The 20983-nt window shown below is 43.1% G+C and overlaps 1 protein-coding gene across 1 annotated transcript; it reads right to left on the minus strand.

Moving 5' to 3' along the window:
* Positions 1–2148: 2148 nt before the first annotated feature.
* On the minus strand, positions 2149–18523 carry LOC147641908 (uncharacterized). The gene is made up of 7 exons (XM_086801003.1): positions 18198–18523; positions 17459–17598; positions 17267–17341; positions 16481–16571; positions 3474–3677; positions 2798–2842; positions 2149–2717 (listed from the first exon to the last, which is right to left on the minus strand). Exons 1-7 carry the CDS (start codon positions 18502–18504, stop codon positions 2644–2646), a joined length of 936 nt encoding a protein of 311 aa, XP_086657129.1. The 5' UTR covers positions 18505–18523; the 3' UTR covers positions 2149–2643.
* Positions 18524–20983: the final 2460 nt, after the last annotated feature.

Consider the following 20983-nt stretch of genomic DNA (forward strand, 5'->3'; position numbering starts at 1 on the left):
TGCATCCGCCAGAGTCATGTCCAACTCTTTCTTCTTTTCTTTCTCCAACATTTTTTCTACATTCATCTTCCAATAATAGTTACATTTGTCTTTCTACTTAGAGGCTTATCACCCCCCTTTTTGACATCCTTGCTAGAAGACTAGGCTGATTCTACCTTTGACTTGTAGCCACCCTAAGAGAAGGCTTTGGTTTTATCTTTTCAACTAACAGCGAATGCTTGATCTCCCAGTTTGGTTTTGATCGTATTTCTCTTCTTACAAAAGCACCACAACCAACTCATCAAACATAAGGACATTGGGACTACCTTTCATCATCATGAGCCAAAGTGTGGATACAAAACCTTGGTATAAATGTGGTAAAACTCTAAGAACAGTAGACACCAATGAATTGTCCGGATAGACCTCATCAATACATGCAAGCTACTCTTTGAGATCTTTGATCCTTGTGAGTTGTAACTTCCATCTTTAATTATAGCCAGAGTGCTAATAATGCTATTATAAGCAATCCAATTTTCCATGCTAAAACTAAGCATACTAAAGTCGAGTATCTCTACATTAGAATGGTTGCAAGCTTCATGAATTGTCCTACTGCAATACTATGACAAATATTATCACCAAAAGCCTCTCCAAGGATAAGTTTACTACTAACCAATAAATTTTCAAGGGAGAAACCAAAAATTCACCCTTTTTTATCATATTTTCATTGAGGAAAGAATATAAGGAACATCACATTTTTTATTTATTTTTTCATTGAGGGAAGAGTTGAAGGAACATTACGATTTATATGTGGTTACGTGGACCTAATCAACTCCATGATTAGCGGCCACTTTAATTAGAAAGTAATCATAATAAGTGTGATTGGAGATACGAACCAACCCACATTCTAGGTGAAGACCTTAGATTTAGCAATATATACTAGACAATTCATAATCATTACCACAGTTAGCTAATCATAGTCCGTTGTACTCAATTCACAGTACCATTCAACCCACTTATGTTAGCAAGTCCTATTCAACTTAATTGGTCCTAAGCACTTTGTTCTTTGTACTCGTTTAATTTGACATATTATGCCAATCATTGTCTCCAATCGATCCTAAGTACTTTGTTCTTTGTACTCATTTAATGTAATAAATTATGCCAATCATTGTCTCTCTTTCAACTAAAGGAGGAAAAAACGTATTCATTTAAAAAATGATGAGTATATTTCCAAAAAACATGTACACAAATCTATTCTCTACTACCCTCTCGAAAACATGTACACAAATCTATTCTCTACTACCCTCTCGAAAACATGACTAATGGAGGTTTTCCTTCATGTGCTATCTAAAGGATGTCATATTGATAGGCTTGGCTGGGGTGTGGAGGTCGGGGATAGAATCCCTGTGGATGTTCCCAAGTGTAATGGTGTCAACTTTTCAAAAAATAGGAGCTACTCATATGCTCAACCTCATGTAGTGCTCCCTAGTATCATAAACTTGACAAAAGTTGCAACCAACCAACTAGTGTGGCACTCCAAATGCCATCTAGCCTATGGCAATCCTCATTGCATGTGACGTGTGCCTTCTCAAGCATCTTGGCTGTTGAACCACAGGCCGAATCATAATCCTTGCAAAAAAATTATAACTAGGTTGTAAGTTGTTTTTTGGGGTATTGCGAGATTATGTACTAAAAGTAGAATTGAGCACCAATGGGTGTAGCAAGCAAGAGTTGAACCCAGGTAAATCAACCACCCTAACCACTCCTCCACAATGCCCATGGGTGACTTGGTTGGAAGTTGTGCCAACCCAATGACGGTTGGAAGAGTCAGTTTTATATTTACAAAGACAGGATGATGGGAGCATCAAGTCTTTAGAAAGGGGCCATTTAAATATCAAGAAACTAGCGATCTCAAACAAACATCTTCTACACTTACTAGCTGTATGGAAGATGCAAGTGCACTGTGTACAGTTGAAGGACCATCTAAGTAAGGTAGCAAAGCCAGGAAAGGGAGTTCAAAGGCAGCATATGCTAGTTGCTTGCCTTTGAAGTTTCTATACTGGAATGCCACGTTTCTGAAAACTGTCATTGAGATGTGAAGGCCTTTAAAGCTCGATAAGGTGCCAAAGATTATCGTATAATAAGCCACACAAATGTGTCTTAGATCAAGAGTTTATACTGCTTGTGGGCTAATCCTTATCTAATTGCAAAAAAAAAAGGAAAAAAAAAAGAGAATGCATCAGAGTGGCATAATTACAGCCGCATCATACCTTAGTTAGCCTAACATGTGGCACCCAAATCCTTGTAGTGTATCTTGGAGTACCAATGAGGTGCCAAAATGCATGATATATGTTTGTATACCGTAAGATAAGGTTCTGTCTGGAAAATGTTAACATGAACTCTCTCACATGACAGATGTTCTCCAAGGGTAATTTCTTGATGCATTTACTCTAGAAAATCACAAGGCAAACCCACAATTCTGACTGAGCATGGCCACTCGAACTCAATTCTGATGCAGTAACGAGTGACTTGCCCATATTTTTTCATGTCAGGGTGCTGGTGTGGCATCATAAAAACTCCAAGACTGGTGCTCTTGCTGTGGTTGGAGTAACACAGCCAAGAACAGTTGGCTTTGTAGCCTCGTGCAGGACACAAGAACATCAAACGTCAACGAGGAGGAAACCAAAGTTTGATTTTTTTGTCCACGCCTGCCGTCGCTAGAATTGTGGCCCGCCCTTTTTCTGCCAAAATTATCCCACTATTAGAGGGGTAAAATGATCTCACAAAAAGAAAGCACTCCTTATTTTTTAACGAGTTCTACCTGTATGAACAGGGTCCGGTGTCCAGGCTATGCAGGTAATGAACCCTGCATTTGCACAGAAAGTATAAGGCAAGACAAGACCACCACACAAAAGGAGATGTCTACACCCATGGAGTAAAATCAGGTTGGTTACAGACAGCATGGATGCCAAAACCACCCCTCTTCTAACAGGTTAATCAGAGTTCTGCAAAATGGATGGTGGTCCCTGTACGCATAAGTGCTCACGTGCCATTACGCTGACTAGGTGCCCTCATTTCGCCCATACATTAAGAAAGTTGAGCGATCAACTTTGAAAAGTCGATGCCTGGAGTCCACGATCATGGCAGCTTCTGTAAAGGGGGTGCCTCAGCTAGGGCACCCATCCCACCAGAGCTCATGCCCACGCTATGGGCAGTGGTGCCCAGGTTGTGTAACCAGCCTTAAAATATATGCCATTGCTTGCAGATGCAAATGCCAGTTGGTCAGTAGCATGGTGATAGAACTTTGCAAGTGTGTGAGGATATCTATTTGGAAATATACATGCTTTCTTACTAAACATTAATCTCTTTATTTACTGAAGATTGTTTTTAAAAATGTATATGCTTATTTATTAAATAATATTCTAAACTGATGGCTGTAGATAGAATAAATTAAGCTCGTGCACTGAAACAAATGAGTGGAGATTGAGTTGGCTCACCATCATGTGCATTATCAACCGATTCGAGAGCCTCCCCTGAATCTAAACTGAGCCATTGCAGAGTTGAACCATGAGTCACTGCAAGCATTTTGTTATCAGGAGATACTGCCACTCTCTCATAGTGTACAGCCACACCTTTCGAATCATGCAATGGTATAGGGAGCACCTTCAAACATTTGGGGTCTTCATCTAAGTGATATCTGACTGCCAAGAAAGAAAAGAAAACGCCACAATTTATCATCGAAGTTCCAGCAGGAAATAGCCCCCAAAAGACTAGAAATTTAGAGAAAAATAGTGAAATTAAAGCTTAACAGTGACAGTATTGTAATCTAACATTCAGGGCATCAGAGAAAGTAAATAATGTGAAAAAAAATGACAAAAGGGAGGCTATTAATATAGGAAATTGTGAATTGAAATAAGGGGGGAGAGAAAAAAACTGTTAGACAGATTTTCCATCTGGGCAATGGAGAATTCGCGATAGCGGCCACACGTAGATTTTCAGCCTGCATAATGTTTGTGTTTGCCCTAATTTCTCTGTGGGTGAGCCTGAAGCGGTCCTACCAGATACGCTTGGGTTTTACCCCCCTTTTGGGGGGCCACTCGTGTGTGCAGACAGATTTTCCATCCGGGTAGTTGATCTTCTCCTCTTTGTTTGCAGGGCTGAAACGTAACTCTTCTCCTTCTTCTGGTGGAGGCATTGATTTCGGTGTTCAGCAGTGGAAATGAGTCAAGGAACCATAGATATCGATTTTGTAGAGGCATATGTCTCAACAGAAGATGTAGACAAGTTTGAGGGTGGTGAAGGGAAAAAGGAAAAAGAAAGGGAAAGAGGTGAAGATGGTTGCACTCTGCAGGTAGCTCAAAACAGGTGACAAATGCATGCACAAAGTGATGGGAAGCAAGCGGAAGCAAACAAAAAGAGAACTTCTAAAACGACCACCCCTCCTTCCTTTAGGTCATTGTATGATATGGTAGGTGCCCTCTAGGAAGGCCGAAACTATCCGTCATAGGAGGATCACTGTCTCCCCCGTCCGTGTCTTGGCTGCTGCTGCTGTGGCCTCCTTGAAAGTGAAAATGTTATTTGAGCCCGTCTGCGTGCTGTAAACAATAAGGCTGCAATAGGAGGCTGATGACTTTGGCTAGGATTTTGTAGATTGTAATTGCAAAAAAAAGGAAACGGGGAACCAATGGAGGATCTCTTGGTGATCTTTAATCTTTGGTATCAAGTGATAAGACCTGTTGTTATGATCTCATTGAAGACCACTGTAAGTCAACCTCCAAATTTGTGAGGAGTATACCAGAAGACCGTCCTGGTTGGGGCACTTCCCTTGGGGGAGGGCTTGAAGACCTTTGGCAACCTCCTACATTGAATCCCCTCTCCGCTGTCCTACTAGACTCACTATCATACCTCGTCCTCTTGAGGGGATTCTAGATCTGGCAAGGGAGTCCCCTAGGACTATGTGACACACCATGTGTCAGCAAGGATCTATGGCTAGAAAGAGGCGTCGCAATCGGCATTGAATTGGCACTGTCAGATTTGAAGTGAACTAGGAGTGAACTCAGGGTGAACTAGGGATACAGTAAACTAAGGGTGAACTACGTTGAACTTTATCCGACAAAAAAGTAAACTAGGGATTGCCCAAACTTTTAGGAAGATTGCAAGGAAATAATTTGAGATGAGATTTTTCAGAGGAGCCTTAAAGTTTGTAACTAACATAGAGTCTTTATAAAAGGTTTGGGACATGCCTATGTTTCACACAATCAAGAGACACTAAGGTATGCACTCGGTTCCATGATAAGTATTATAGTAAAGTTAGGGTAAACCACATGACTAAACTACGGGTAAACTAAGAGTGAACTAGGAGATAAAGTGAAATTAGGGTAAACTAAGAGCGAACTAAGTGATTTTTGGCAATAATTACATATTAAGTAAACTAAGGGTGATCTACGAGTGAACTAGGAGTTACCTGGCTTTAAAGTAAACTAGGGATAAACACTTAGTAATCTGGAATTCCATACTCCAATATTCCTGTACTCCTATTAGGTTCCTTATTTATCATATAGGTAGATTTCTTCTTAGCTACATTTTGGAAAGGTCTTTTGTATTGATGTTCTTGCCTTGCTTTCTCATAACACCTCTAGTAATGTTCATCTTGTTTGATGTTTTTTTTAATAGAAGGGATGGAGTGCCTTGACGACTACATAAGTCGCTTTGGATGATCAAAGGTGGATTCAGATGATGGTTCGAGCACCTATGAAACAAGCGACCATGAAAGTGATGACTAAAGCTCCTATGAAACAAGTGACCCTACAAGAGATGAAGATCAACCTCAAGTCGCAATTATGAGCTTAGAACAGCTAAGTAAACAAAGAATCTTCTCTCCACTTAATCCACATTTTTATGTTTCTCCCACATTCTATTCTTTCGATCCACAAAGTTATGACTTGATGAAGGTGTGGATCCAAAAAAGCAGCTCAATAACCTTGTAGGCTTTGAAGTTGTGTGACACTAAAGGAATGCTTGATTTAAAGAGATGAAGGAAAATGAAAGACAACCTGTGCCTGAAGCAAAATGAAGATGGTTCTTATTATCTTTGCTTAAGTTCACCGCCAAAATTGAAGATCTCCTACATAGAGGAGTGAAAAAGCATTGTGCAAGAATGTCACTCAATGGGAGATGGAACATGTCATCTAAGGATAAATGATACTCTTCAAAATATTAAGTCCACACGGTGTGTGGACATTAAAAGGCACGGAATTCCTATCGCATATGTGAAGGACCTTCTCAATGTTTGTGAATGTGCAAGATGGACCAAAAGTCACAAAGTATCTCAACCACTTTCCAAAAACGATAGTACTCTACTTCTTAAGCGTGAAAGGAGTGTAAATGTATCACATGTGAATCAAGCTTTAATCAAGATTATGATTGAGCACAAAGTAACTGGTATATTACGAAGGAAGCATCAACGTGGCCGATATCGCGTTAGATTTTAGGAGAAACCACGGATTTGGTGTCCACATTGTTGTATCAAAACTTTTATGGTAGACCCTAGGGTTACCATCACATGCACCACATGCCATGCACTATTGTCCCTAGCAGCAAGGCATGCTCCAATTGGCGTAGAGGGATTTCTACTGAATAAATATATGATATCGCAACTTAAATATCATGAAAAATTTCAGCATACAAGTATGGGGAATCTCCAAATGATGAGAGATGCTTCACACTAGTTCAAGAAGATGGTGGAGTCCTTTGTAATGTTTTTGCATCCGAATGGAGGCTTGTACTCTTGTAATGGTTTTTTTTGCAATGCCACTGTTAATGTACGAATTGATTGTCATTCTCTCTCTCTCTCTCTCTCTCTCTCCATGCATATAGCTTTGCATTTTCCTAGTAGTAGAGCTCCATCCCCTGCACACCCAGATTCAGCTTTTTTATTCAGTACTTTTTCATTTTGTTGGGATGACAGAGGATACCCCATATACAGGTACTCCGATTTGTCTCATAGGCCGAGTTTGGTCTTTTGGAAGACGTTAATAAAATCTTTCTTTCTTTCTTTCTTTCTCTCTCTCTCCAAACCTAGAGCTGTATTGATTATCATTCATACTCTCTATCCCCCCCGTGAAGCCTACTTCTCGATCAGTGTATATTCCCAGGCTTATCTTAGTTCACCCTTAGTTCACTCTTAGTTCACTTCTGGGATTATCTACCCCACTATCCCTCCTTCAAGCCTACCTTTCGGTCACCGTATATTCCCAGGCTTATCTTGGTTCACCCTAAGTTCACGTTGTGTGGCTAAAAATAGAGGCTGATAATGTGTACATACATGTACATGGCGTGTGTGAAGTTTTGCTTTTGAAGGCGTTGCTAGGTGTTCAGCATGGATGCTTTTGAGTTTGGGCTGGTTGCAGGCCTGTCCGTTGAGAGGTTTGCTGGGTTGATTAAAGCTGTTCGACCGCTTGATATGTGTGGGCACGTCCAAGTGAGTGGGCACTCAAGGTTGCATTTGAGGTATGTGGACATGGAGCATGAAAAAAAGGGTAATGGAGGGCTTGTCTTGGACATGGTGTGAAAAGAATAACATCATGGCCATTTTTATAATGAATAAAAAGAATAAACATGACTTTTTTAGAAGGTGGCGTGGAGGATTAAGTTGCCGCCAGCTTGCTTCTCGAAGCTGGCCAGCGCAGCAGTGAGGGTGGGGTCTAGGTCGTTGAGGAGAGCAAGGAGAGGAGCTGGAGGGGAGCCCCCGTGCAGGCGTGAAGGGAGTGGGAGCCGACGGGGGCAGCCGCGGGTGTGGTGGCACTGCAGCAGTGGGGGGACTCTCTGAGGTGAAGGAGCCGCCGTGTTGGTTGCTTAGAGGAGGGGCCTCGAGCGCAGCAGAAGGTGCAGAGAAGGTTCTGAGTGTTTGTGCGGTAGCTGGAGCGGCCGCCGAGTTGCTTGAACGTGGAGACGGCGGGGAACCGACGGGAAGAGACCCCCTGGTGTGTTGTGTGTGTGGGCTACAGTAGTGAGTGCAGCTGGGCGCAGAGAAGCAGGTGATTCTGCTGAAGAAGCTGACAGAGAGCTGGCTGTGGAGTGCTGGTGTAAGGAAGGGTTTGCAGAGAAGCTAGAGAAGTGTGGTTGCTGCCGTGTGGAGGCAAGCTGCTGGGCAGAGGTGTGAAGACAGCCAGCGTAGGTGACTGATCCTATGCTTGGGGAGTGGCAGTGAGCTGGTGGAGCAGCAGAGAGATCTTCAGGTGAGGTGCAGTACAGAGAACGAAGAGGTCGGCTGCAGAGAAGCAAGGAACGAAGGAATTTGGATCGACCAGGAGCTGGAGAGGGCTGATTGCGAGCGGGTGCTTGGTGTAGCTGGTGTTTGGGATATCTTGGGATATCCACCTCTGTAAAGATCAAGGTCTTTTCTGAAATATGAGTCTTGTTCATGCTCTTTGGTCTGGTGTTCTGGTGTGTTTGCATGCGTGTGTGGAAGTGTGGCATGCTATAAGGGCGTAGACAGCTCTACCGCTTCCGTGCCATCACTTTTTGGTGCCCCCACTGAGGAGCAGATTTCCTCTGGTTTGTGAAAGAGAACAAGGCTGTGTGAAGAAAGATTTGGAAATGGCTCAGGATTTTCCGGAGTATTGGGAATTGCCACAGGAAAATGCAACCAGGTTTTTGGAGAAGATGGAGTTTACAGCTTTGATGAAAGACAGGGCAACCCCGGAGATCCTTTCTCGGATTTTGGCTTGATTGATGGTGAGCTGGATGCTCCTTTGGTTGATGGTGCGATAGATTTCGCAGGTGTGGATGCTGATCAAAAGGTGTGTGTTCCTTGTCATGCCCAAGAGAATGAGTTGGTGGTTGTCAGTGATGGTGAGGATGCATGTGAGGCTATTGTTGTTGGTCAGGGGGACCAAGATGCTTTGCCTGAGAGTTTGGGGAGCTTGGACTTGGTAGGGATGCCTGTGCAAGATGTGGAGAATCTTGCAGGATCGCCAATGGTCTTGAAGCTGGAGAAACTGCAGGAAAGCGACAATGATGAGTCTACAGTGCACGAGGTTGCTGTGTGTGATGTTAATGGGCTGAAGGGAAGTGAGTGTATGGTGAACACACCGCATGTGGATGCTCAGCATATGGATGAGTGGTTTGGTTATAGTTCGAGTCTGGCAGGTTGCCCAGAGGAAGGGTTGGAAGCCAGTGATGTGGGCTGCAAGTTGGATTGTGACCGTGAGATGGGGGTTGATGATAAGATGAGTGTTGTTTCGGTATATGATTATGGATGGGAGTCAGATGTGTCAGAGGGGAGTAAAGGTGAGGAGTGGTTGTCTCCACCACAAGGCTGTGTGAGCTGGTCCGGAGGAGGAAATGCAATAGAATATGGTGATGAGGCCATATTTAAAAAGCCAAGGGGGTTGCTGAGAGTGGAAGGCTATGACAGGGTGCTTCAATGGTTGTTTGATGGAGAAGAATGCCTGAAGGACTGGAAGATAGATGCACCGAGGTTTGTGTTTGATCCAGGGGGATAAGTGGTTTCTGTTTGTGCAGCTGCTGGACATAAATGTCTCAGCAGAAGAAAGGGGGTTGCTAAATATGTGTGGCTAAAAATAGAGGCTGATAATGTGTACATACATGTACATGGCGTGTGTGAAGTTTTGCTTTTGAAGGCGTTGCCAGGTGTTCAGCATGGATGCTTTTGAGTTTGGGCTGGTTGCAGGCCTGTCCGTTGAGAGGTTTGCTGGGTTGATTAAAGCTGTTCGACCGCTTGATATGTGTGGGCACGTCCAAGTGAGTGGGCACTCAAGGTTGCATTTGAGGTATGTGGACATGGAGCATGAAAAAAAGGGTAATGGAGGGCTTGTCTTGGACATGGTGTGAAAAGAATAACATCATGGCCATTTTTATAATGAATAAAAAGAATAAACATGACTTTTTTAGAAGGTGGCGTGGAGGATTAAGTTGCCGCCAGCTTGCTTCTCGAAGCTGGCCAGCGCAGCAGTGAGGGTGGGGTCTGGGTCGTTGAGGAGAGCAAGGAGAGGAGCTGGAGGGGAGCCCCCGTGCAGGCGTGAAGGGAGTGGGAGCCGACGGGGGCAGCCGCGGGTGTGGTGGCACTGCAGCAGTGGGGGGACTCTCTGAGGTGAAGGAGCCGCCGTGTTGGTTGCTTAGAGGAGGGGCCTCGAGCGCAGCAGAAGGTGCAGAGAAGGTTCTGAGTGTTTGTGCGGTAGCTGGAGCGGCCGCCGAGTTGCTTGAACGTGGAGACGGCGGGGAACCGACGGGAAGAGACCCCCTGGTGTGTTGTGTGTGTGGGCTACAGTAGTGAGTGCAGCTGGGCGCAGAGAAGCAGGTGATTCTGCTGAAGAAGCTGACAGAGAGCTGGCTGTGGAGTGCTGGTGTAAGGAAGGGTTTGCAGAGAAGCTAGAGAAGTGTGGTTGCTGCCGTGTGGAGGCAAGCTGCTGGGCAGAGGTGTGAAGACAGCCAGCGTAGGTGACTGATCCTATGCTTGGGGAGTGGCAGTGAGCTGGTGGAGCAGCAGAGAGATCTTCAGGTGAGGTGCAGTACAGAGAACGAAGAGGTCGGCTGCAGAGAAGCAAGGAACGAAGGAATTTGGATCGACCAGGAGCTGGAGAGGGCTGATTGCGAGCGGGTGCTTGGTGTAGCTGGTGTTTGGGATATCTTGGGATATCCACCTCTGTAAAGATCAAGGTCTTTTCTGAAATATGAGTCTTGTTCATGCTCTTTGGTCTGGTGTTCTGGTGTGTTTGCATGCGTGTGTGGAAGTGTGGCATGCTATAAGGGCGTAGACAGCTCTACCGCTTCCGTGCCATCAACGTCTAGTTTACTCTTAGTTCACTCTTAGTTCACTCTTAGTTCACTTCTGGGTTTATCTATGCCCACCACTATCCCCTCTTTAATCCTATCTTTCGGTCAGTGTATATTCCCAGGCTTATCTTAGTTCACCATAGTTCACGTCTAGTTTACTCTTAGTTCACCCTTAGTTCACTTCTGGGTTTATCTATCCCTCAATCCCATCCCTCCCACCAAGCTTACCCTAGTTCACCCTTAGTTTACTTCTAGTTCACTCTTAGTTTACTTCTAGTTCACCCTTATATCACTTCTGGGTTTATCAAAAAATATCCAAAATGTTCAATACATAAAAAAAGGTGGAGTTGCATCCATTCATCCAAAATGTTCTCAATACATAGGAAAGGATGGAGTTGCATCCATTCATCCAAAATGTTCACTACATAAGAAAGGGTGGAGTTGCATCCATTCATCCAAAATGTTCACTACATAGGAAAGAGTGGATTTGCATCCATTCATCCAAAATGTTCAATACATAAAAAAGGGTGGAGTTGCATCCATTAAAGGGTGGAGTTGCATCCATTCATCCAAAATGTGAGACTACATAGGAAAGGGTGGATGTTACATCCATTCATCCAAAATGTTCAATACATAGGAAAGGGTGAATTTGCCTCCATTCATCCAAAATGTTCAATACACAGGAAAGGGTGGATTTGCCTCCATTCATCCAAAATGTTCACTACATAGAAAAGGATGGAGTTACATCTCAAATGTGAGCTTCACTTGTTCTCCACTTCCAAAGCATTCCTAGTCTAACCGACAAGTCCTTCCTTCAACCCCAACACACCCTCGTGCTTGAACCATATCTTTGTTAGCTATACACAATAAAGAAGAACTTAATGTGAGATAAAAGGAGTAGATCTTTCAACTCACCCAACTCTTAGATCTCTTTCCATAAGCACCATCAATGAGACGCTTTAGGTATGCTATGACGTAGTAGCCACAATCAACAGCATTCGGTTGGCATGAAACCTAGAGAATCAACATTATCTTCAAAATGAAAATGTGAGCTTGCAAGACACCTAGCAATATTGAATCTTCCTTTGATATACCTCCGGGATCTCCTGTGGATCTAATGTCTTTCTTGGCCTCTCCATAAAGTTTTTTAGATGGGTGTTTGGGCAATTTTGAGATATGATTTGATGTGCCCTAAAGTAACTCAAACACCCATCTAAAAAATCAAATCATATCTCAAAATTACTCAAACATATCTAAAAAACTTTATGGAAAGGCCAAGAAAGACATTAGATCCACAAGAGATCCCGGAGGTATATCAAAGGAAGATTCAATATTGCTAGGTGTCTTACAAGCTCACATTTTCATTTTGAAGATAATGTTGATTCTCTAAGTTCCATGCCAACCGAATGCTGTCGATTGTGGCTACTACGTCATAGCATACATAAAGTGTCTCATTGATGGTCCTTATGGGAAGAGATCTAAGAGTTGGGTGAGTTGAAAGATCTACTCCTTTTATCTCACATTAAGTTCTCCTTTATTGTGTATAGCTAACAAAGACATGGTTCAAGCACGAGGATGTGCTGGGGTTGAAGGAAGGACTTGTCGGTTGGACTAGGAGTGCTCTGGAAGTGGAGAACAAGTGAAGCTCACATTTGAGATGCAACTCCACCCTTTTCTATGTAGTGAACATTTTGGATGAATGGAGGCAAATCCACCCTTTCCTGTGTATTGAACATTTTGGATGAATGGAGGCAAATCCACCCTTTCCTATATATTGAACATTTTGTATGAATGGATGCAACATCCACCACTTCCTATGTATTGAACATTTTGGATGAATCGATGCAACTCCACCCTTTCTTATGTATTGAACATTTTGGATGAATGGATGCAACATTTTGGATGAATGGATGCAACTCCACCCTTTTCTATGTAGTGCTCCACCCTTTTCTATGTAGTGAACATTTTGGATGAATGGATGCAACTCCACCCCACCCTTTCCTATGTAGTGAATATTTTGGATAAATGGATGCAACTCCACGCTTTCCTAGGTATTGAACATTTTGGATGAATGAATGCAACTCCACCCTTTCCTATGTAGTGATCATTTTGGATGAATGGATGCAACACCACCCTTTTCTATGTATTGAACATTTTGGATATCTTTTGATAGCAGAAGTAATCTAAGGGTGAACTAGAAGTGAACTAAGGGTGCACTAGGGTAAGCTTGGTGGGGAGGATGGGATTGAGGGATAGATAAACCCAAAAGTGAACTAAGGGTGAACTAAGAGTAAACTAGACGTGAACTATGGATGAACTAAGATAAGCCTGGGAATATACACTGACTGAAAGGTAGGATTAAAGTGGGGATAGTGGTGGGATAGATAAACCCAGAAGTGAACTAAGGGTGAACTAAGAGTAAACTAGACATGAACTGAGGGTGAACCAAGATAAGCCTGGGAATATACACTAACCGAAAGGCAAGCTTAAAGGGGCGATAGTGGGGTAGATAAACCTAGAAGTGAACTAAGAGTGAACTAAGGATGAACTAAGATAAGCCTGGGAATATACACTGATCGAGAAGTAGGCTTCACGGAGGGGATAGAGAGTATGAATGACAATCAATACAGCTCTAGGTTTGGAGAGAGAGAGAGAGAGAGAGAGAATGATAATCAATTCGTACATTAACAAAGGCATTGCAAAAAAAACCATTACAAGAGTACAAGCCTCCATTCGGATGCAAAAACATTAAAAAGAACTCCACCATCTTCTTAAACTAGTGTGAAGCACCTCTCATCATTTGGGGATTCCCCATACTTGCATGCTGAAATTTTACATGATATTTTAGTTGCGATATCACATATTTATTAAGTAAAAATCTCTCTACGCCAATTGGAGCATGCCTTGCTACTAGGGGCAATAGTGCATGGCATGTGGTGCATGTGATGGTAACCCTAGGTTCTACCATAAAAGTTTTGGTACAATAATGTGAACACCAAATCTGTGGTTTCTTCTAAAATCTGACGCGATTTCGGCCACGTTAATGCTTCCTTCGTAATACACCAGTTACTTTGTGCTCAATCATAATCTCGATCAAAGCTTGATCCACATGTGATACATTTACACTCTTTTCACGCTTAAGAAGTAGAGTACTATCGTTTTTGGGAAGTGGTTGAGATACTTTGCGACTTTTGGTCCATCTTGCACATTTACAAACATTAAGAAGGTCCTTCACATATATGATAGGAATTCCCGACTTTTTAATGTCCACACACCATGTGGAATTAATATTTTGAGAGTATCATTTATCCCTAGATGACATGTTTTATCTCTCACTGTGTGACATTCTTGCACAATGCTTTTCCACTCCTCTATGTAGGAGATCTTCAATTTTGGCAGTGAACTTAAGCAAAGATAATAAGAATCATCTTCATTTTGCTCCAGACACAAATTCTCTTTTATTTTCCTCCATCTCTTTAAATCAAGCATTCCTTTAGTATCACACAACTTCAAAGCCTCTAAGGTTATTGAGCTGCTTTTTTGGATCCACACCTTCATCAAGTCATAACTTTGTCGATCGAAAGAATAGAATGTGGGAGAAACATACTGATGTGTATTAAGTGGAGAGAAGATTCTTTGTTTACTTAGTTGTTCTAAGCTCGTAATGGCCACTTGAGGTTGATCTTCATCTCTTGTAGAGTCACTTGTTTCATAGGAGCTTGAGTCATCACTTTCATAGTCGCTTGTTTCATAGGTGCTCGAACTATCATCTGAATCCACCTCTAACCACCCAAAGTGACTTATGTAGTCGTCAAGGCACTCCATCCCTTCTATTAAAACATCAAACAAGATAAACATTACTAGAGGTGTTATGAGAAAGCAAGGCAAGAACATCAATACAAAAGACCTTTCCAAAATGTAGCTAAGAAGAAATCTACCTAATGATAAATAAGGAATCTAATAGGAGTACGGGAATATTGAAGGAGTATGGAATTCCAGATTACTAAGTGTTTATCCCTAGTTTACTTTAAAGCCATGTAACTCCTAGTTCTTAGATCACCCTTAGTTTACTTAATATGTAATTGTTGCTAGAAATCACTTAGTTCACTCTTAGTTTACCCTAATTTCACTTTATCTCCTAGTTCACTCTTAGTTTACCCGTAGTTTAGTCACGTGGTTTAACCTAACTTTACTATAATACTTATCATGGAGCCGAGTGCATACCTTAGTGTCTCTTGATTGTGTGAAACAGAGGCATGTCCCAAACCTTTTATAAAGACCCTATGTTAGTTACAAACTTTAAGGCTTCTCTGAAAAATCTCCTCTCAAATTATTCCCTTGCAATCTTCCTAAAAGTTTGTGCAATCCCTAGTTCACTTTTTTGTCGGATAAAGTTCAACGTAGTTCACCCTTAGGTCACTGTAGTTCACCCTGAGTTCACTCCTAGTTCACTTCAAATCTGACGGTGCCGATTCAATGCCGATCGCAACGCCTCTTTCTAGCCATAGATCCTTGCTGACACATGGTGTGTCACATAGTTCTGAGGAAGGGAGTCCATCTGGTCCCCTGAGATTGTGGAATGCCATTCTTCTTGTGTTATGGACCTGAGGAGTCCAAACATTTCCCGTTGATTTTGTCTCCTGCCTCAGTGTACAAAGTGGATCCGTCTCCATGTGGGCACCGGTCCAAGGGTTGTCACGGGTCTGCTTGAGGCACAAAAGACTCCGGTGAAAGCTGTGCTCCTAATCCCTGAAAGCCCATGTGTTACATCCCGAGGATAACATGAGTAATCCAAGGTTAGGGAGACTGGGGGAATAGGATTAGGCATCTAAACGGGAAGGTTAGAAGTTATTAGAGGCTTGGGCTTCTCTGCCGCGATGGCACTGTATCCTCTTAAGGGTGGATCCTGTGATAACGGGCAATTACCATTATGCGTGTCCACTCACCTATTAGTGTGCATAGGAGTTGTTCCATGAGCGCAACGTCTAGGTCGTTTCTGTGCTAAACTCCTGTGCGTGTGCTACATCTCCTAACTGCTCCCGAAAGAGGTAGCCCCCCCCCCCCCCCCCCCCCCCCCCCCCCCCCCCCCCCCCTTTTTCTTGCCACACGGTGTGGCAGAGGGTGGAGAAAAAGGTCAAATTTAACACGCGGAGAACTAAGGTATAGGAAAAGGAGGGTAGGGGGACCCTGGGAGGGTGTGCTACAATTTTCTTGACCCTACTCTTTCTGGGTGTGTGTAATTTACTGACCCAGTTTAATGCTGTCCTGGTCACTTTGTCACCATAAACAAAGGTTAGCTGACCATCAGATTGGTATATGCAGTGTCCACTCTGTATATGTTTATTAAGATGCTAGAACTTGGGATTTTTTCAAAATGAGCCTTAGAGTTCAATCATTGGAGTTAAACCCAATAGGAAGTAAAGTAGCTGCATATAACAGCAATTTTCAGTTCTCTTGAAACTCAACTTCTGCTCGGGCAAGATCACCATATTTTGTCACAGCTGAATTTACACTAAGACATTGTTTTTTGAAAAGCCTCTCTATATCCATCAGGATGTGCTTTCAAAAAAGCAGAAACATCCCCCCCCCCCTTTTTTTTTTATAAAGAACGACAAAAACATTATACAGAATTTAAATTGTCTTTTGAGCCATTAGGCATATGATACGGACAAGAAAAAAGAAAAATCTCATGCTTTTAGCTTCATACCATTGATATTCCAGACTCTAATTGAGCCATCTTTTGATGCTGTGATAATTCCAGCAGAATCCCACGTAAAGCTCAACCACGTAACCGCACTCTGTCATTCAAATCCATTGTTACTCTTTTGTCAATCTTAATCATGGCTTTTAAGCCTCAAAACTATCAACTCAAACCTCTAGAAATAGGCAGGACGCTAATTTCAGACAGTTTCTCTGACCTAGCAAACAGTTGTCTTCCAAAGTCTAGGCTCTGTTACTAGGCTGCATTAGGAGATACCATGACTAAACCAAAACAGCATCACATCTGAGAACTGTATAAATGAGTTGCTAATCACAAATAGCAGGGACTCCCGTTGTGGTGCTCTGCTGAGCTTTACATGGCGGAAAAAAGAGTTCACACTTGCAGAGAAGGAGAGAGAGAGAGAGCGAGAGCGAGATCTGGGGGGGGAGTGACCTCTTTTTGGAGGGGGTTCTAGCCTATCAGGTGGGTCACCTGAATTACCGCCACTCAGGGGCCCCCAAGGTAGCCTTCTCCAACCGTTTGCCTGCTTTCCTACACAAATTACCAACTGGCATCCCTTTCACCAGTGCTAAGACCCCCCCAAAACTCCAATTTCCCCTTTGCCATGGTCACAAACTTTGAACCATCCTAATCAGGAGGGGGCACTACAATCAAGCAGAAGAAGTTTTTTCCATAAGAATGGAGCATTTAATTTCTAGCGTCCTACATATTGAGAAGCCTAAACACTGGCAGGAGGACACAAAAGTAAAGAAAGAGTGCTGAGCCACCTACCTTATGTCCTTTCAGTTGCATGACCTTGCTAATTTCCCGCACAGATCCATCTTTTCCATAGACTATCTCCCATACCTGTCCGCATCAAGTTGTAGACCCTTCGTAAGTTAACCACTTCTGAGCTATACTAGACAAATATTTTACACTAAGAAAGCTTCCATGCATTCTGTAAAAGAAAGATAGCCGGCCCACTTTGACATCTGCAGTAAAAGCAGCAGCAGCAAGAAAGCGTCCATCTGGAGAAAGCGCAGCCATAGTATTTTTGAGCTGATTGGTATCAACAGTTCCAACACATTTCCCATCTGCTGCTAGCCAGAGCTTTATGTCTGTGCCTGCCAAATCCAAGACAAAGCAGTTACCACAACCACATAACTACCATGACCACGACCCCACCACTAACCCATGACTGGCTACTACTCTGGACTACCACCACCACCACCACTAGTCCCACAACCACTACCACCACACTACACCACCATGACCACCTACCACACCCACTACCACCACCACCACACTACACCACCATGACCACCTACCACAACCACTACCACCACCACCACTAGTCCCACAACCACTACCACGACACTACACCACCATCACCACCTACCACAACCTATAACTGCTACCACCACCCACTAGTATTACTAGAACATTCTGTGACTTCTACCAGTGGCCACAACCACACCTTTTTTATGCCTTTGTGGCCTCTTACAACCTAGGCCTCTATTTTGATGTTGATGCCAGCCTTTCACCACAGCAACATGTCTTCTTCACTCTATTCCACATTCCATCTTGAGCTGCCACTAAACTTACCTTCCCAAGGCCTATGACACTTTTTTCAGTAAAATCAACCTCGATTTTGAGCCTTCAATTTATGCATGAAAAGCAAACAGGGAGGGCAGCTTTTTCTACTGGATACTTTCTGAATTACCTTCAGAGCAGGAGGCAACTATAATGCTTCCATCACCACTTCCATAGCTTGCAGGCGCAGCAGCAAGGGTGACTATGTTTTTCCTATCATGCACCTGATGCTTCTCCCACTTGACTTCTGGAGGTGGCAGCTTGCCTTGACCCTTTGCATCAGCCGCCACCTTCCCTCCAGCTGCAGCATACATAAACAAGGATGCTCCAGATATGTTCTCTGTTGCAACTACAAGTTGGGATGCACCTTCTCCAAATGCAACAGCTGTTGGACAATTGCCACTAGGTACATTCAAGTGTAAGAACCTGTAGCCCATGAAACAAAGATAGCATCAAACCAAAATGTATCACAGTCGCAACAAGAAATGTTTTGGGGTTTAATTCATTACAATATTTTTAAAGGTTTCATCTAGGGATAGAACAAATGTTTTCAGGTTTAATTCATTACAATATTTTTAAGATTTCATCTAGAAATGTTCCATCCCTCTGGCAAAACAAAACATGAGGTTTTGAAAAAACAAACTTTTAAAAAGTATAAGAAACTTTCTCAAAAGGGAAGGTAAGATAAAGGAGGAGGAAAACAATGAAGAAGAAGAAAGGGAGAAGATGATGATGAAGAAAAACAGGAAGAAGGGAAAAAGAAGAGAGGAGAAGCTGACTGAAGCCAAGGAGAATTAAGTTACAAGCTGCGAAAGTGTGGCAAACCATACAAGAACAGGATGGAAATATCATGTGTGGGCAAAAAAAATGCATTTAAAATTTCAACCTTTGAATCGGGCCAAATTTTCTTTGCCATGAGGCTTTTAAGCATTTTTTTGAATTTCTACCTTTCAGAGGTTTCTAACCTTCCAAACAAGTTTTTTTTTTTTTGCTTTTTAATATGCATATTCTATGTTCTAACCTGAACGCCTACCTCCACAATGCAAAACTCATGATCAAAGAGCACCATATGTGTTGAACACTCTCTCATCGTCTGACTTCACACATGCAGACTGATGCAACCAAGTATTGTAAGATTTGTGTAAGGCTATGGGCCAGATGCCAATGTTGTACGAAGAGATAAAGGGACCAGCTTGTAGGGGAGAAATGGTTTAGCAAGCTGGATCTGAAATTCGCATACCTCTGGATGATATTCAAAAGACATCTTTTGGATTTCATTCGCTTTCTTCGAGTTTCTTGTGATGCCATTTGGGTTGATCAATGCTCAGGCTACCTTCAGCACAATGATGTTAGCCAGTTATGGTAGTGGCATTTTCTTTCTTAGTTTACCTTTCAGATTTGGTAGCCACTGCTGCGTTAAGTCGAAGGCCACATCTGGTGCATACAATGGAGAGTTGCCATAGTGACTATTTCATGATGATGAAGGCATTGTATGCTAAGGACCCGGACTTCAAGGAGCCTTGGAGTAAATGTGTGCACAGAATCGCTTCAAAGTACACCATTCGGGATGGATGGTTGTACAAGGATCGACATTGTGTCGTCAAGGGTGATGATTTCTGACAAGTGCTTCTACATGAGGCACATGATGTTCCTGTTTAAGACATCGTGGCAAGGACTTGACATTGGAGAAGTTATGTCGTCTTTTCTTTTGACCTCGCATCATGAAGCAGGAAGTGCATCAATATGCATGGTTCTTCCAAGTTTGTCAGAAGTCAAACACCAAGAAAGCTGCCAGTAAGCTTCACTCATTGCCACTTCCAAAGTTGCCATGGGAGGACATTTCTATGGACTTTGTGGTTAGATTACTGAAGAGTTGGAGATTCTAGAATGATTGTATCTTAGCAGTTGTTGATCCGTTGAGTAAGCAGACCCACCTTGTTCCTTGCAAGTCAAATGCACATGCTCAGGAGGTCAACACGCTTTTCATCTAGAAGGTGTTCTACTTACATGGACTTCCGAAGAGGATAGTGTCAAACAATGAAGGGTTTTGGAGGTCTACGGTTTGGGGGCATGGCCAGAACGAGAGCATGAACAAGAATGGTGCAGTGTTATTGTTCGGAGCATCAGACTCTTTGGGAGGAGTTCTTGTCATTCGTGGGGCATGCCATCAATGATACAGTGCATGCGTCGAAGAAGACTCCCTTTGAGGTGGTATACAGTCATCAGTTATCAACCTGATGACCCAAACTCTCAAAACTTCCGTAAGGAACCATGGTGTTGATCAGGTGGTTCAGGACATGGACCAGATGTCATGGCAAGTTCAGGAAGAGACATGGAAGGCACAAACTAAGAGGGTTCGAGAGGCTGACAAGCATCGTTAGGATAGCGAAGGAGAGGCTCAAGGAGTTCGGAGAACTCGCTTCTAAACTAGCTCCTAAGGGGACCATTCAAGCTTATCCAAAAGCTCAATGATGTAGTCTTCGTGCTGGAGTTTCTCAGCCATTGGAGGATGCATCATGCTTTTCATTTGAGCAATCTTGTGGAATATCATGGGTTTGGGCCCAAGTTGTGAGGACGTACCGGAGCTCGTAGATGATGAAGGTGTCTTAGTACCGGAGCAGGTTGTGTTGCATCAATACAAGCGGGGTTCAAGTTTCAGAGATATCCAATCGAACAGGCTGTACAGTTTGATGAGGACCAATTCAAAGACGGACCATTACTCAGAGCCAACCAAGAAAGGCGATGTAGCTGAGGACAGCGGTGATGCAAGTTGGGGATAATATGACACACTTTAGGGCTTTCCGGGCACATTTCCTTGATACAAGACATCCAAGGCATGGCTAGCAAAGGTCAGGCAAGTGATTTGGCAGTCAGGCAGCCGCCACCACTACCACGTGGTAGGTCGGGCAACAGGCC

The sequence above is a fragment of the Cibotium barometz genome, chromosome 1 (assembly GCF_041138505.1).
Source record: "Cibotium barometz isolate CiBa-2024 chromosome 1, ASM4113850v1, whole genome shotgun sequence".
Lineage (NCBI taxonomy): Eukaryota > Viridiplantae > Streptophyta > Polypodiopsida > Cyatheales > Cibotiaceae > Cibotium > Cibotium barometz.